This window comes from Triticum dicoccoides, chromosome 3B (genome assembly GCF_002162155.2).
Source record: "Triticum dicoccoides isolate Atlit2015 ecotype Zavitan chromosome 3B, WEW_v2.0, whole genome shotgun sequence".
In the NCBI taxonomy this organism is placed as follows: domain Eukaryota; kingdom Viridiplantae; phylum Streptophyta; class Magnoliopsida; order Poales; family Poaceae; genus Triticum; species Triticum dicoccoides.
Genome location: NC_041385.1, coordinates 668,167,378 through 668,185,485, shown reverse-complemented (window position 1 = coordinate 668,185,485; position 18,108 = coordinate 668,167,378). Strand labels below are relative to the sequence as shown.

Below are 18,108 nucleotides of genomic sequence, written 5' to 3'. Positions count from 1 at the left end.
TCATATCGATACAATCCCATGTTCTCGCTCCTGCTCTCTTTTACTGCATTAAGACAACGCGATTCAAACTGCTGTGTGCTACGGTAGTTGAACCCATTTCCTCTGCATGACCTGTCATTGCCACAGTAACTAGATGAAACTCACTAGCATGTGTAGGAGTTGATTGAGCCATATGTATGTGTTGTTCCTACCTTGCTATGCCTGCTACGCTTAGAGTCGTGTCAGGTCTGGTTCATCTGGGTGATGGGCTGGAGTGAAATGATCATGTCAGTATTAAGAGTGGTGTGGTGAACACGATTTGGTAAAGGTGTCGATGAGAGGCCATGTAGGAGTACATGGTGGGTTGTTTCATTGAAGCCGACCTTAAGCACTGAGATCTGTATGCGTGATTTAAGATACAGCTACTACCATGCATTGGGCCCTGAAATATGACCCCGCTCGACTTCTTATTCACCCTAGCTCTCTGTCCAGGAGTTGCAAGTAGTTTCTGGTGTTTGTAGCCTACTGGAGGCCGTGGACAGCGCTGACCATAGGGGTGGGCTGTGATGCGGTAGGTACGTGGCCGGGTGTACCGAATACCCGTTAGGTATCTCGGGAACCCTGTTCACATCGTTCGGGGCCGTATGGGAAACCTCGGCCGGACTCCCTGCGGATGGAACCTGAATAGGCGATAAACCTGGACTAGAGGCTTAAGTGTTTAGGTAGGTCGTGGTCTACACCCACGTCGGCTTTCGCTTGAAGTCTGCCGAGCACATGTCGTGTGCAGACGCTAAGTGGTGGAAACGTGTATGAAGAAGTACACCCCTGCAGGGTTATCATAATCTATTCGAATAGCCGCGTCCGCGGTAAAGGACTACTTGGTTGCCTATACAGTTCATAGACAAGTAAATGGAAACTGTTAAAAGCCTCAAGATAAGTGTGAGTGCCGAGGATGGCTCTTCCGTAGGAAGACGGAGGTGGATCCTCGGTAGTGTATTGAATTGGTGAGTAGTGGACTCGTGTGCGCAAAACCATTTCAAGTTGGAGTATCGTAGGATAGCCTAGCCAAGAGTCAAAGCTGGCTTGCTGCAATAACTCCACCAACCCTTCTTGATACTATGCATGTATGTAGGATCTGATGTAAGTCTTGCTGAGTACCTTTGTACTCATGTTGCTATAATCTACATTTTTACAGAAGACGCTGCAACCCCTTCTGATGGGTTCTATGTAGACGTTGACATCAACGAGTAGGCTAAAGACCCAGGTGGTGACCCTGAGCTTGTGAAGGACCACGTAGTATAGCTAGGCTTTCCAAGCCTCTTTTATTTTACTAGTTGTCTGTACTCAGACAAGTTACTTCCGCTGCTGGTTTGTATGACTGTATGACTTGTATGTGGGGTTGTGAGACCCGTACCTTTGTGTATGTTATGTATGGCTCACTGAGCCTTAAATAAAGTACTTGTGTCATAGAGTCATGTTGTGATGCTTCGTTGTGTTTGCACATATCGAGCATATTGTGTGTATGATTGAAATGCTTGGTATGTGTGGGATCTGACTATCTAGTTGTTTATCTTTAGTAGCCTCTCTTACCGGAAAATGTCTCCTAGTGTTACCGCTGAGCCATGGTAGCTTGCTACTGCTCTGGAACACTTAGGCTGGCCGGCATGTGTCCTTCTTCGTTCCTGTGTCTGTCCCTTCGGGGAAATGTCACGCTTTGAGTACCGGAGTCCTGTTAGCCCGCTACAGCCCGGTTTACCGGAGTCCTGCTAGCCCAGTGCTACAGCCCGGACCCACTTGCTGATGACCGACACGTTCGAAGCTGGGTCATGGATGCCTGTCCCTGTAAGTCTGTGCCACTTTGGGTTTACGACTAGTCATGTCAGCCCGGGCTCTTTATCATATGGATGCTAGCGACACTATCATATACGTGAGCCAACAGGCGCAAACGGTCCCGGGAAAAGGTAAGACGACACCCGTGGGGATACCGTGCGTGAGGCCGCAAAGTGATATGAGGTGTTACCAGCTAGATCGATGTGACATCGAGTCGGGGTCCTGACAGCGTTGGCATCAGAGCCGGACTGCCTGTAGGTTCTCCAAGCCAAACTGGTCGATGTTGAGTCTAGAAATTCTTTAGTTATATGTAGGGGAATTGTTTGTGGGATGGAACGTAAGGCTCTTTTTACTCCTTATACCTTATGATATTCTGATCTGAGTCAGTCCATTCTTCCACCGGGGGTTAAGGAATTAGGATCTGTTCTCTCTATCAGGATCACGAGTTACTAATCAGTAGTACCTTATAAGTTTGATGGATACAAGCCTAGTTCAGTTCTACTACCACATTATGTTGTTAGAATGGATCCAGAACTTTGATATGATGATGTTGAGTGTGTATGAAATCCTTTGTCAAATGTCTCAAAATCCTTTTGAGCATTTACAGCTGTTATGCTGCCGAAATTTTGCTAGAAATTCTAATGCCCTTGCATTATGATTGTGCTTTCAGATGGCCACTCGCGACCTCAATCAAGTGGTTCGCCTGACTCGATGCCTAGATGTACCCGGCCATACTGCTAAGTTGGTCAGGGTAATGACTGAGGCTGGATACCGCTGGTATCCCGAGTACACGGTCGAAGAGCAATTCCGAGACTTTAATCAAAGCCAGTATCTCTGCACTGTCAGGATATTTCCATCTTATCCTGGATCCACCGAGCCTCTTCATTGCTCCTATGGACTCGGAGTTACTATTGAGATGGCTGTGCAGGACGCCGCCTACTCTATGATGACCATTATGCGAGTCTGATCCGGTATATTTCGGGACTCTGATTTCCGGTATATGCCAGGATCACTTCCGGGAGCACAAGGGTATCTCCAGGCTATCTATGCTGACTCCACTCAGGAGGATTCACGGACTCGCACCACTGCTGAGATGCTCGAGGATAAGGACCGTGAAAATCGGGCCTTAAGGCTAGAGCTCTTCAATACCCGTGCTGACCACTGGGCCACTTTGACTCGGTTCGCACCAGCGGTACAAGCTGGATTCTCAGATATGCGCGATCTCTATCCTGTGAGATCTGCTCTGCCAGACGTGATGGTTTGGCGTGATGTAGGAGGCATCACCCCACCTCGCGGTCCCCGCAGGCCACCGTTTGTTGGTCCAAGGCCTCATCCTAGCCCCTATGGTCCACAAGCTCCGCGAGACCGTCTGTTTCCAGATGATCATGTTGAGCTTCCAGGCTATGGAGGTGACTTCTACGAGGACTACTACGGATCGGTCTGAGTTAGTGGTAGTATCACTAGTTCGCACTAGCTGTGTAGTCTATCGTCCCGCGTGACTCGTGGGATATGACCTAGTTTGTACTCCTTCCGGAGGTGTAGAAAAATAATGTATAGGAGCTTGGAATGCCTCCGATGAGATGTAATCCTCTTTTCACCGTAATAGTACTTTGTTTGGTCTTGTACTAAACCCTGTATGGTGTGTATGACGATGGAATAAAGAAGCAGTTTCTGTATCTACCATGTCATACGGATGATCATCTTGCATTCCGAGTTATTTCTTACATTATAAATCCTATGTCGGAATTTTACCATCCTGACTAAAACATTGTCTTGATTTCCTAGGATGGTCAACACGCGCGCTAACCCTGCTTCTCAAGAGCAGGCCGAAGGCAGTGAAGCCAGGGATGCAAATCTGCCTCATCCTCCTTCACTAGCCGAGGTCATGATGGAAGCTGAGAGAAACAAGCGGGAGACAAACCGTTTGTTGGAGCGTATTGAACAGAATACAGCACACCATCAGAGGGCTAACGTGGTGTCACTCAGTGATTTTATCAAATTGCATCCACCCACGTTCCACCACTCCGTCGAGCCTCTCGACGCTGATGACTGGCTTCGCAGTATCTCTCATAAACTGCGTTCCGCGCTGGTAGCGGAGGCTGACAAGGTCACCTTTGCTGCATATCATCTTGGAGGCCCCGCCAGTCTATGGTGGGAGAATTATGGAGCTATGCGCCCAGCGGGCCATGTCACTACTTGGGCTGAATTCAGCGAGGCTTTCCGTGAACATCACATTCCAGAGGGTCTCATGGACCGTAAACGTGAAGAATTTTGCAGTTTCACCCAAGGCCGACTTTCTGTGGATGCTTACAGCAGGGAGTTTGGTAATCTCGCACGATATGCAACCGAGGAAGTGTCTACCGATGCCAAGAAGCAAGCAAGGTTCCGTAAGGGCCTTAGTCCTGAGCTTCGCCGCGACCTCCGTCTGCATGAGTGCACATCTTTTTCGAAACTTGTCAACAAAGCCATCAGTGCTGAAACTGGTCAGACTGACTATGACGCAACACGCAAGCATGGCCGTGACATGGGTTCCTCATCCGGTGCTGGTCCTCAGAAGCGCCGCGTGTGGGTGCCCAACACCGCCCTGCCACCCAGGTTTACACCGAGGCCATCCTTCCAGGCGCCTCACCCCGTTCAACAGTCTGCTCCAGCCAAGCCCTATGGGGGTCCAACTAACAATGCTCCTCCACGTACCAGTTCCGTGACTTGTTTCAAGTGTGGGGAATCTGGTCACTATATGCGTGAGTGTCCCCAGACCAACCCCAATCAATCTGCTAAAGCTGTTGGCCGTGGCAAGCCGACAGGAAAAATATTCCACGCCAAGCCGGTCACCGCTTCACGTGGCCATGTCAACTGTATCTCTGCCGAAGAAGCTCAAGAGGATCCCAACGTTGTTCTCGGTACGCTTCTTGTTAACTGCCACCCGGCATCTGTTCTTTTCGATACAGGAGCCTCTCATTCTTTTATATCCGAAAGTTATGCTCGTTTGCATAACGTTGCATTCTGTGACATGCCATCCACTATGGAAATCTCTACCCCTGGTTCTAGATGGCAGACCTCTAGGGTAAGTTATGGAAATGAAATCCAAGTCAACAGACTTGTTTTCCTCGCGTCTTTGATAGCCCTTAAATCTTCAGATATTAATATCATTCTGGGTATGGACTGGATGTCGGCTCATCATGCCCAAATCGATTGCTTCTCTAGGACTGTTCAACTCACCCATCCTTCGGGAGAAATAGTCAATGTCTTGACCCGAATAGCCAAGCGACAATTATATTCTCTTAACGCCAGCCCTTTGCCAGACCTTGAGGACGTTCCGGTAGTCCGTGACTTCCCGGATGTCTTTCCAGAGGAATTGCCAGGTGTTCCACCTGACAGGGATGTTGAGTTTGTAATAGACCTCATTCCAGGAACCGTTCCGATTGCTAGAAGACCTTATAAGATGGCACCCCTAGAACTAGCCGAGCTTAAGAAACAACTCGATGAGTCCTTGAAAAAGGGTTTCATCCGACCTAGCTCATCTCCGTGGGCTTGCCCCGTCCTATTCGTCAAGAAGAAGGATGGTACGGACCGGATGGTTGTAGATTACAGACCTGTCAACTTGGTCACAATCAAGAACAAATATCCGCTTCCCAGGATCAACGACCTGTACGATCAGCTCGCTGGATCCTCAGTCTTCTCCAAAATGGATTTGAGGTTGGGCTACCATCAAATCAAAATCAGAAACGGGGACATTCCTAAAACGGCCTTTGTTACTCGTTATGGCCAATACGAGTACACCGTCATGTCCTTCGGATTAACCAACGCTCCAGCCACCTTTTCTCGGTTAATGAACTCAATCTTCATGGAGTATTTGGATAAATTCGTCGTGGTTTACCTCGATGATATACTCATCTACTCCAAGAACGAGGAAGAACATGCCGAACATCTAAGGCTAGTGTTGCAAAAACTTCGAGAGCATCGCCTTTATGCCAAATTTTCTAAATGTGAATTCTGGTTGTCAGAAGTGACCTATCTGGGTCATGTAATATCTGGTAAAGGTATTGCTGTTAACCCTGAGCGAGTTCAAGCCGTCCTTAACTGGACTCCACCTGAATCAGTCAAGCAAGTTCGGAGTTTTCTAGGCTTAGCGAGCTATTGTCGTCGCTTTGTCGAGAACTTCTCCAAGGTTGCTAAACCTCTAACCGAGCTCCTCAAGAAAGATAAAAGGTTCGAATGGACTCCACAATGTGAGCACAGCTTTCAGGAACTGAAAAGACGCCTGACTTCTGCTCCCGTACTGGTATCGCCAGACTTCTCTAAGGACTTTGTTATCTACTGCGACGCCTCGCGACAAGGACTAGGTTGCATTCTCATGCAAGATCGACACGTAATTGCCTACGCTTCACGGCAGTTGCACCCACATGAGGAGAATTATCCTACTCATGATCTAGAGCTTGCAGTCGTAGTCTATGCACTTAAGACCTGGCGACATTACCTCCTCGGTAATCGTTGCGAAATATTCACTGATCACCAAAGTCTGAAGTACATCTTCACCCAACCGGATTTGAATCTCAGGCAGAGACGTTGGGTTGAATTGATCACAGACTTCGACTTAGGAATAACCTACACCCCAGGGAAAGCCAACGTCATGGCTGATGCGCTAAGTCGTAAATCTTATTGTAACAATCTGATGTTACAACAAAGTCAACCGCTTCTCCATGAGGAATTTCGGAAGCTTAACCTTCACATTGTTCCTCAAGGATTTCTCTCCACCTTGGTGGCGAAACCTACTCTTACGGATCAAATCATTGCTGCCCAGAAGCGAGATAAGGGAATAGCTAAGATCAAGGAGAACATTGCTAACGGAGGTGCTAGTTGTTTCTCCACAAATTATCATGGTGTTGTGTACTTTGAGAACCGTCTAGTGGTTCCCAAGAACCAGCATCTACGGCAGTTGATCCTTAAGGAGGCTCATGAATCTCCTCTCACTATTCATCCCGGTAGTACTAAGATGTATCAGGACCTACGCCAGAGGTTCTGGTGGACTAGGATGAAGAGAGAAATTGCTCAGTATATTGCTAACTGCGACGTCTGTCGTCGTGTAAAAGCAGAGCATCAACGGCCTGCTGGCACCCTTCAACCCCTAGCTATTCCTGAATGGAAATGGGATAAAATTGGTATGGATTTCATTACCGGTTTTCCCAGGACCAAGAGAGGGAATAATGCTATCTTTGTCGTTGTCGATCGTCTTTCCAAAGTAGCCCATTTCTTACCTGTTCGTGAGAGTATAACCGCCAGTCAATTGGCAGACTTATACATCTCCCGAATAGTGTCCCTCCATGGTGTTCCTTTGGAAATTAACTCGGATCGAGGAAGTCTTTTCACCTCTCGATTTTGGGAAAGTTTCCAGAATGCTATGGGAACCCGTCTCTCCTTTAGCACCGCCTTCCACCCTCAGTCGAGCGGTCAAGTGGAACGCGTCAACCAAATTCTAGAAGACATGCTTCGAGCCTCTGTTATCTCATTCGGAATGGACTGGGAGAAGTGCCTTCCATTTGCCGAATTCGCTTATAACAACAGCTATCAATCTAGCTTGGGTAAAGCCCCTTTTGAAGTTCTCTATGGACGACGATGTCGAACACCCCTTAACTGGTCAGAGACCGGGGAAAGACAATTCTTTGGCCCGGATATGATTCAGGAAGCAGAAGAACAAGTTCGCATCATTCGGGAAAAGTTGAAAACAGCCCAATCCCGTCAAAAGAGTCAATATGACCGAAAACATAAGGCTATGACTTTCGAGGTTGACGAGAAGGCTTATCTTCGGGTCACCCCTCTGAGGGGAACCCATCGTTTCGGCATCAAAGGCAAATTGGCTCCTCGTTACATTGGACCTTTTCGCATTCTCGCCAAACGAGGAGAAGTTGCCTACCAGTTGGAACTACCTCCGCACCTCTCCAGAGTTCACGACGTCTTCCACGTTTCTCAACTCAGGCGTTGCTTCTCGGATCCTATCCGTGAAGTGGACCACGAAACGCTTGATCTCCAGGATAATCTTACATATCGAGAGTACCCCATTCGTATCCTCGATCAGGCCGAGCGTACCACTCGACGCCAGAACATCAAGTTCCTCAAAGTTCAATGGTCGCACCATTCTGAGGATGAAGCAACTTGGGAAAGGGAGGATCGTCTTCGACTCGAGTACCCCGCCTTCTTCCCGGAGGAACCCAAATCTCGGGATGAGATTCTTTTGAGTGGGGGTGAGTTGTCACAACCTAGCTAGTCATGCATTAGAGTGTTGCATCATGTTTACTCTTTCATCAGAAACTTGAAATGGGGATGACAGAACCCCCAGTCCCCTCTGAAACCAACTAGGGTTTACTAAAATAATTTTCAATGAACCTGAAATGCCCTTCTAAAATGCCCATCATTTTTGTCTTGGTTCAGAACCTCTGCCAAAAGTGGTGCACATTTTCCTAGGCCATCTTAGGGTTTTTGAATTAATTCATAAATATTTGAATTTGGGCATTTAAAATAATATAAAATATTTAAATGCTCAAATATCTCCAAACTAAAATGTTTCATGTTGGAAATAATCCAACTATGGGCCAGGAATAGTTTGGTGATTTTTGAACTTGCCTAGGTATTTTTTTTAATTCAACAAAGTTGCAGATATATTAAATAAAACAAAAACAGAAAAATATATAACAGGAGGAGCTTACCTGGGCTCCTCCACTGTGCGGCCCAGCCAGCTGGCTGGCCCAGCCGGCAGCCGGCCCAGCCCACCTCCCTCCTCTGTCGTCTTCGCCCCGACAGAGGGAGGGGAGTGTGGCCGGCGCGCGCGCATGGCCACCGCGCCACGCCACCTGCTCGCCTGCTTGCCTGGCCTCCCCTCCTCGCTCGACTCCCTGGACGACGCCACGCCCTCCCCCCTGCTCTCTCTCACTCTCCCCCGGCTCTCCTCTCCTCTCCCTCGCTCTCTCTCTCGCCCGGCCGAACACCACACTCGCCGCCGTTCGCCATAGCCACCGTCTCCGACCACCCCTCGCTCCCCCGACTAGCTCAGGAGCTCCGCCACGACTCCCTCTTCCTCCCCACCGCTCCACAGCTCCCCGGAAGCCCTGCATCGCCGCCACGTCGCCGTTCCCCTCTTCGGGCTCCGACCACCGTCGCCGTCGAATTCACCGTCTCCAGTGCGTCCCCGAGCCCGCTTCGACGCCCACTACAACCGCGGTGAGCTACGCCACCGTTTCCCCCTCTCCTTCCCCTCGTTCCCTCACCGTAGCCACCTCCCCACCACGGCCGAACCTCCGCCGTCGCCGAGCTCGCCGTCGACGCAGCTCCGGTGACCATTTGGTCACCCCGGCGAGTCCAACAAGTTCGCAAGACCCCGTAGAGCATCCCTAGCGCCTCGCTTTGCTCGACTTCGAGCTCCAGCACCGTTCCCGTGCACGACCGAACCCCGGCGGCCGCAGCCGAGCTCGCCGCCGTCGACTCCGGCCACCCCGACCCCAACGGGCTCCGCCAAGAGCTGCGGGTTGGCCTCAGCTCCACTCCGGTGGTCTCCGCAGTCCGTTTGGTGGCCGAAATGACCAAAACCACTTCCGCCGCCGCGTCGGGCTCGCCGGCGGCTAAACGCCGGTGCAGCCGACTTGGGTTTGACCACGGGTGGGCCCTGGTTGACTCCCCTGAGTCAATGACAGGTGGGGCCCAGCCCTATTAATTAAACAGGATTAGTTTTAATTAAGTTTTAATTAAAATAATCACCCTGACATGCGGGACCCACTGTCAGGTTTGACCTGGACCAGTTCCGTTGACCTGCTGACGTCACACTGACGTCAGGCTGACGCAGTAATTGATTTTCTGGATTTAATTTAAATCAGGAAATTCCAGAATATTATTTAAACTTCAAAAATTCATAACTTTTATTCTGTAACTCCAAATTGGACAAATTATATATGAAAAATGATCAGAAAAATCCAATCTATCCATCTGTACTATTTTCATGCATGATCAAACAAGTTAAATTGATGTTTTAAGCAGAACAAGAAAAGGCACTTTAAAAGGCCATATTTGAATTTGAAATTTGAATCCTTGATTCAAATTTGTTCAAACACCCCTGGTTTTAGTTGCATTAGCCCAATACACTCATTTTGCCATGTCTCATGCATGCATCATATTGTTGCATACTGTTTGGTAATGCTTGTGTATCGGTGCTCTCTGCGGCAGGTTCTGTCCCCGAAGAGTACCTTGATTACCCTAGCGAAGAACCGTATCAGTGCATCGAACCATCAGGCAAGCAACCAACCATTTGATCATATCGATACAATCCCATGTTCTCGCTCCTGCTCTCTTTTACTGCATTAAGACAACGCGATTCAAACTGCTGTGTGCTACGGTAGTTGAACCCATTTCCTCTGCATGACCTGTCATTGCCACAGTAACTAGATGAAACTCACTAGCATGTGTAGGAGTTGATTGAGCCATATGTATGTGTTGTTCCTACCTTGCTATGCCTGCTACGCTTAGAGTCGTGTCAGGTCTGGTTCATCTGGGTGATGGGCTGGAGTGAAATGATCATGTCGGTAATAAGAGTGGTGTGGTGAACACGATTTGGTAAAGGTGTCGATGAGAGGCCATGTAGGAGTACATGGTGGGTTGTTTCATTGAAGCCGACCTTAAGCACTGAGATCTGTATGCGTGATTTAAGATACAGCTACTACCATGCATTGGGCCCTGAGATATGACCCCGCTCGACTTCTTATTCACCCTAGCTCTCTGTCCAGGAGTTGCAAGTAGTTTCTGGTGTTTGTAGCCTACTGGAGGCCGTGGACAGCGCTGACCGTAGGGGTGGGCTGTGATGCGGTAGGTACGTGGCCGGGTGTACCGAATACCCGTTAGGTATCTCGGGAACCCTGTTCACATCGTTCGGGGCCGTATGGGAAACCTCGGCCGGACTCCCTGCGGATGGAACCTGAATAGGCGATAAACCTGGACTAGAGGCTTAAGTGTTTAGGTAGGTCGTGGTCTACACCCACGTCGGCTTTCGCTTGAAGTCTGCCGAGCACATGTCGTGTGCAGACGCTAAGTGGTGGAAACATGTATGAAGAAGTACACCCCTGCAGGGTTATCATAATCTATTCGAATAGCCGCGTCCGCGGTAAAGCACTACTTGGTTGCCTATACAGTTCATAGACAAGTAAATGGAAACTGTTAAAAGCCTCAAGATAAGTGTGAGTGCCGAGGATGGCTCTTCCGTAGGAAGACGGAGGTGGATCCTCGGTAGTGTATTGAATTGGTGAGTAGTGGACTCGTGTGCGCAAAACCATTTCAAGTTGGAGTATCGTAGGATAGCCTAGCCAAGAGTCAAAGCTGGCTTGCTGCAATAACTCCACCAACCCTTCTTCATACTATGCATGTATGTAGGATCTGATGTAAGTCTTGCTGAGTACCTTTGTACTCATGTTGCTATAATCTACATTTTTACAGAAGACGCTGCAACCCCTTCTGATGGGTTCTATGTAGACGTTGACATCAACGAATAGGCTAAAGACCCAGGTGGTGACCCTGAGCTTGTGAAGGACCACGTAGTATAGCTAGGCTTTCCAAGCCTCTTTTATTTTACTAGTTGTCTGTACCCAGACAAGTTATTCCGCTGCTGGTTTGTATGACTGTATGACTTGTATGTGAGGTCGTGAGACCCGTACCTTTGTGTATGTTATGTATGGTTCACTGAGCCTTAAATAAAGTACTTGTGTCGTAGAGTCATGTTGTGATGCTTCGTTGTATTTGCACATATCGAGCATATTGTGTGTATGATTGAAATGCTTGGTATGTGTGGGATCTGACTATCTAGTTGTTTATCTTTAGTAGCCTCTCTTACCGGGAAATGTCTCCTAGTGTTACCGTTGAGCCATGGTAGCTTGCTACTGCTCTGGAACACTTAGGCTGGCCGGCATGTGTCCTTCTTCGTTCCTGTGTCTGTCCCTTCGGAGAAATGTCACGCTTTGAGTACCGGAGTCCTGTTAGCCCGCTACAGCCCGGTTTACCGGAGTCCTGCTAGCCCAGTGCTACAGCCCGGACCCACTTGCTGATGACCGACACGTTCGAAGCTGGGTCATGGATGCCTGTCCCTGTAAGTCTGTGCCACTTTGGGTTTACGACTAGTCATGTCAGCCCGGGCTCTTTATCATATGGATGCTAGCGACACTATCATATACGTGAGCCAAAAGGCGCAAACGGTCCCGGGCAAAGGTAAGGCGACACCCGTGGGGATACCGTGCGTGAGGCCGCAAAGTGATATGAGGTGTTACCAGCTAGATCGATGTGACATCGAGTCGGGGTCCTAACAAAACCGGTTTCCTTAGAAAATCTTTTCGCTAGGGTTGCCTCAAAATGCATGCCCTCATTTCAAGATTCATAGCCATCCTCCCGGTGAGTCGATGAGCCCCAATGCTCTCTTGCCACTCTTCATTGGTGGTCGGGTTTCCGTTGGTGGAACCCCCAACACCGCCTCTGGCCTGAAGCGCAAGCATGAGTTCTTTTGTTCAAGTGTGTGTCTACTTGTCTTGTTCCCAAGATCGTGGCGTGGTGAGAAACTTTGCTATTGCCCTCGTGTTGAGGATGCGCTCCTACCATGGAATTAGTATTAGTTGACTCCGCGTGCCCCTAAACAAACTGGCCTCACCAGGAATTTCTCGCACTGCATGCATGTATATTTATTCGAATTCTTTTTTTAGATGATATTTATTCGATTCTGGCTAGAAGCCCCAACAGATTTGAAGGAGACGAAGCACAAATGAAACGTTCTTAATAAACCTCACATCTCAACAACCGGAAAAACAAGCGTCCCCATCTACCACTGGTGGATCATATCGTATGCAGAACCGGAAGGAAAGAGACACGGAGCTGGTCACACCAATCCAGCTGCTTGATCCAGCTATTGCTCTCCAGCTTATGTACATGACCGGTTCACATATCAGTCAAGTCAACCCATGTAACCATCAGGCTAATGTTTGTTACTACTATTCTGTATCATATCATTACCAACGCCCTTTGATTAATTTTCGAAGCCACTGGGAGGAAAAGGAGTACAGCCTGCGGATTCAATGACGCTTAAGATTGGTGGCAACTACCGGTGTATAGTAACGTTCCAACGAAGCCAAAATACATTGTTAACTTTAAGCACGCGGCAACATATGCATTCTTGGCCAAGGCTAGGTCTTCAAAATTCAAATGCCCACCTATATAAGTAGCTTCATGCTGGAGCTATGGCAACACGCCAACACGCATTCTCCACCGATCGACCACTTACATTTCTCTCTTCCCATCCAATCTTAGTCGAGCAAGCAAGCTAGCTTCGAAAAAATGGCGACTGTTGCTGCAAAGCTGGGCGTTCTAATGGCTTGTGCATTGCTGCTCCTCGCCGTCGAGTGCCAGGCCAGCCCTTTCTGGCCACTCGAGGTCGGGTTCTACCACGACAAGTGCCCCCAAGCGGAGGCCGTTGTCAAGGGCGTCATGGAGAAGGCCATCTCCCAGAACCCCGGCAATGGCGCCGCCATGATCCGCATGCTCTTCCACGACTGTTTCGTCGAGGTACTGCAAGAAACGAATTTGCAAACGTATACTATATACAGCCGATTGGTCAGGCTTGATTAATTTGGTTGAGATGTTGATGACTAGGGCTGTGATGCTTCCGTCCTCCTCGACCCAACCCCGTTCAGCCCGACGCCGGAGAAGCTCAGCCCGCCGAACGACCCTTCCCTGCGCGGCTTCGAGCTGATTGACGCGATCAAGGACGCCGTCGAGGCAGCCTGCCCGGGCGTCGTCTCCTGCGCAGACATCGTCGCCTTCGCGGCCCGTGACGCGTCCTGCATCCTTAGCAGGGGCAAGGTAAACTTCAAAATGCCGTCCGGCCGCCGCGACGGCACCTTCTCCAACGCCTCCGAGCCGCTCAAGTTTCTGGTCCCACCGGCGTCCAACCTCAGCGACCTCGTCGACAGCTTCGTCGTCAAGGGCCTCAACACGGAGGACCTGGTCATCCTCTCCGGCGCGCACACCATCGGGCGCTCCCACTGCTCCTCCTTCGTTCCCGACCGCCTCAACGCCCCCTCCGACATCAACGGCAGCCTCGCCGCGTTCCTGAGGAGGCAGTGCCCGGCCGACGCGACTTCGGGAGGCAACGACCCGACGGTGATGCAGGACGTGGTGACGCCCAACAAGCTGGACAGGCAGTACTACAAGAACGTGTTGTCGCACACGGTGCTCTTCACCTCCGATGCAGCGCTCATGACGTCGGAGGAGACGGCGAGAATGGTGGTGGACAACGCCAACATCCCCGGATGGTGGGAGGACAGGTTCGAGAAGGCCATGGTGAAGATGGCCGGCATCGAGGTCAAGACCGGCTACCAGGGCCAGATCAGGAAGAACTGCCGCGCAATCAACCACTACTAAGTGGAGTGGTACAGCTGCGCACGTACGTGAGCATGCATGGTGAAAGAGATCACTCAATCTCGACTTAATTCTTTGCTCTAACCTGCAATCGAGTTCATGTTGTAAAATTTGGCAATATTCTTTCACTGCGCTCTTTTTCTTAATTGTCGTTTTCCCTTTGGTTATTTCTTTGTTCAATTCTCTCCGAGCTACGGAATTCTTTGTGTATATGGTGTAGTACATGTGTGACTGCAAAGCAATCTTGTTATAATATTCTGTATTTGAAATAATAAAGTGATGCATGCAACAATTTTCTTTCTCTTGAAGATGCATTACGGTATTCACAATAATAACGATACACAAATGATACGCATGCAATCAATGGAAGACAAGGAGGATACAAACCGATTGTACTACTGCATGCCGCCCTTGCCGCGATTACCAAACTTTCCAATTTTGTGGCCAGCGGCACCCACACTTGCACCCATCAACCTGCTTCCTCGCCTTCACAGCTCTCTCCCACTTGCAGCGCCATCCCCATCTCCGGCGAGGTACTGGATCGGCCTCGCCGTCTCGTTTCTCATGTCGTCCCTGCCTTTAGCCTTGCTGTGAAGTCCAATGACGCCAAAAAAAAAATCAGGCACCTGAGTTAGCAGACTCGTGAACTACCTCGGTGCATAACTACAATCGATTCCGTTATGATTTTCTATGTACTCCCTCTAGTGTCAAAAACCCTCTTATATTATGGGACGAAGGGAGTAATTAACAACACTACTGCACTAGAAACGAACAAAAGGACTATGTGCGTGTCCAATCGGAAATCTGAATTTATCAGTAGGCCGTGTTGGAAACGAGAGTTTTGGCAATGCTACTCGATGTATTGATCGGTACATAGCACACGTATATATGGAGTATAAAGTGGGCCACAACCTCAACTATACAATGACTAGGAGGTGGGCCGAGCTATACAATATACATGCACAAACCATATGTTCAACACCCCTCCCCCTAGTCGAAGCGTCGCCGGAGACGCAAAGACTGGACCTGAACTCCTCGAAAACAGAAGTAGGCAGTCCGTTCGTCGTGACATCAGCGAACTGTTGCGCCGTCGGGACGTGGAGGACCCGGATGCGCCCAAGAGCCACCTGCTCATGAACAAAGTGTATGTCGAGCTCAATACGCTTCGTTCGACGATGGTGGGCCAGGTTGGCGGAGAGGTACACGGCGGAGACGTCGTCGCAGTAGACGAGTGTGGCCTTGTGAACATCACAAAGCAACTCCTGGAACAGCTGACAAAGCCAAGAGCATTCAGCAACGGCGTTAGCCACTGCCCAATACTCTACCTCGGCACTCGAGCAGGAGACGGTGGGCTGTCGCTTGGAGGACCAAGAGATCAGGAACGGCCCAAGGTAGACACAGTACCCCGAGGTGGAGCGTCGTGTGTCCGGGCAGCCAGCCCAGTCCGCATCAGAGTCAGCGACGGGGCCGGTGGAGGCGGAGGCCGTCAGCGTAAGTCCCATGGACGGGGTGCCGCGTATGTAACGGATGATACGCTTCACCAGGGTCCAGTGAGAGTCGCGTCGAGCATGCATGTGAAGACAGATCTGCTGAACAGCATACTGCAAGTTGGGACGCGTCGGGGTCAGGTACTGCAGAGCACCCACAATGGAGCGATGGAAGGCCGCATCGGATGCGGGTGTACCCTCCAGAGCGGAAACCTTGGCCTTGGTGTCGACGGGCGTGGGAGCGGGCTTGCAGTTAAGCATGCCAGCTCGCTCAAGAAGCTCATGGGCGTAGCGCTGCTGGTGCAGGAAGAACCCAGCTGGCCGTCGAACCACCTCAATGCCAAGGAAGTAATGCAGGGGCCCCAAGTCCTTCAGGGCAAACTCATCGCGAAGACGAGCAGTGAGCCGCTGAAGGAGCGCGGCAGTGGATGCCGTCAGGATGATGTCATCAACGTAGAGTAGCAGGTAGGCTGTGTCAACTCCGTGATGGTACACGAAGATGGCACATCGGAGCGAGTCGATGTAAATCCGAGCATCTGCAGGAGGGCAGTGATGCGCTGGTACCAGGCCCGAGGTGCCTGCTTCAACCCGTAAAGGGAACGGGAGAGCAAGCACACATGGTCTGAATGCGTGGCGTCGACGAAGCCGGTGGGCTGCTCACAGAACACCTGCTCAGCGAGGTGGCCATGCAAGAAGGCGTTGGAAATGTCCAACTGATGCACAGGCCAAGCTCGGGAGACGGCAAGCTGAAGCACGGTGCGGATCGTGCCCGGTTTAACAACCGGGGCAAAGGTGTCGGTTAAGTCCACGCCCGCATGTTGCCGAAAGCCCCGAACCACCCAGCGAGCTTTGTAGTGCTCGAGAGTGCCATCCGGGAAAGTCTTGTGCTGAAAGACCCACTTACCCGTGATGATGTTAGCACGAGGCGGCCGAGGGACAAGCTGCCAGGTGCGGTTCCGCTGGAGCGCGTCGAACTCTTCCTGCATCGCAGCGAGCCAATGAGGATCCCGAAGGGCGGCTCGAGCTAACGATGGGAGAGGGGACGGCTCAGAGACTGAAGCAGCGAGAAGGTACTCATCACTGGGGTACCGCGTGCTCGGCTGGAGAGTACCAGCCCGAGAGCGAGTCATCGGGCGGGGCAGCGAGTCCGGGGCAGCAGCGGGCGATGACGAAGAAGAGCCCACTACCTCCGAGGCCGCGGGCGAGACCGCGGGTGAGGCAGCCGCGGGCGAGGCCGCGGGCAAGGCGACAGGAGACGCCGAGAGGAGCATCAGGGACGCCTGGGGCATCGTGGGAGCCGAGGACGCCAAGGGCGCCGGGGGGTGTGACCCCTGAGGCAGCCAAGTGGGAAGGAACTCAACCCGTGGCGCGGGGGGCACCGTCAAAACCAGGAGGCGGCCCAATAGAGGCACGTGAGCGGCCATCACCTGGAGTGGGCAAGGCCGCAACATCCGAAGGTACCTGCTGAAATGGAAAAACTATCTCATCAAAGTAAACATGTCGAGAAGTGATCACCCGATGTGAGATAAGATCGTAGCAGTGGTAGCCTTTGGTGTTGGAGGGATAGCTGAGGAAGATGCAGGCCACGGACCGAGGTGCGAGCTTATGTGGAGTAGTGGAAGCGATGCTAGGGTAGCATAAGCAACCGAAGATGCAGAGCTCAGTGTAGGAGGGTGGCGTGCCGAACAAGAGGTGAGGAGATGCAAAATTCCCGCGAGTGCGACAAGGACGAATGTTGATGAGTAGTGAGGCGGTGGCAAGCGCGTCGGGCCAAAAACATGGTGGCACGTTGGCATGAAAGAGGAGGGTGCAGACGCAGTCATTAAGAGTGCGAAGTACACGCTCAGCGCGGCCATTCTGTTGCGAAGTGTATGGGCAAGTGAGAAGAAAAATCGTGCCGTGTGTGGCGAGAAGGTTGCAGATCGCAAGATTATCAAACTCCTTCCCGTTGTCTATTTTCAACGCATGGATGGGACGCCCAAACTGAGTAGATACATAAGGGTAGAAAGCGGTGAGAGTGGCAACACCATCTGACTTTCGCCGCAAAGGGAAGGTCCACACATAGTGCAAAAAATCATCAGGTATGACAAGATAAAAAAGATAGCCTGTGTTACTTGCAACAGGAAAGGTCCAAACATCACTATGAATTAACTCAAACGAGTATGATGCAACATGCGAGGAAGAGCTAAAAGGAAGACCAACATGTTTGGCTAGACGACAAGCATGACAAGTGTGATCGTCGATCTTATTACACGTGAATGAAAAACTGCGAATAATATGACGAAGGGTGGCGGTGTTGGGATGACCGAGACGAGCGTGCCAAAGGTCCACTCCGGCGGAAAGAGCCATGGGTGCCGCGATGGAGGAGGTGGATGAGTGGACC

The 18,108-nt window shown here is 50.6% G+C and overlaps 1 protein-coding gene across 1 annotated transcript; it reads left to right on the top strand.

Moving 5' to 3' along the window:
• Nucleotides 1-13,079: 13,079 nt before the first annotated feature.
• LOC119277729 (peroxidase 2-like) lies at nt 13,080-14,538 on the top strand. The gene is made up of 2 exons (XM_037559043.1): nt 13,080-13,383; nt 13,471-14,538. The coding sequence occupies exons 1-2, from the start codon at nt 13,156-13,158 to the stop codon at nt 14,239-14,241; spliced, it is 999 nt and encodes a 332-aa protein (XP_037414940.1). The 5' UTR covers nt 13,080-13,155; the 3' UTR covers nt 14,242-14,538.
• The last annotated feature ends 3,570 nt before the right edge of the window (nt 14,539-18,108 follow it).

Coding starts and splice junctions, on each gene's coding strand:
- LOC119277729 (XM_037559043.1), top strand. CDS start 13,156: ATGGCGACTGTTGCTGCAAAGCTGGGCGTTCTAATGGCTTGTGCATTG. Junction 13,384..13,470: donor TCCACGACTGTTTCGTCGAG/GTACTGCAAGAA, acceptor GTTGATGACTAG/GGCTGTGATGCTTCCGTCCT.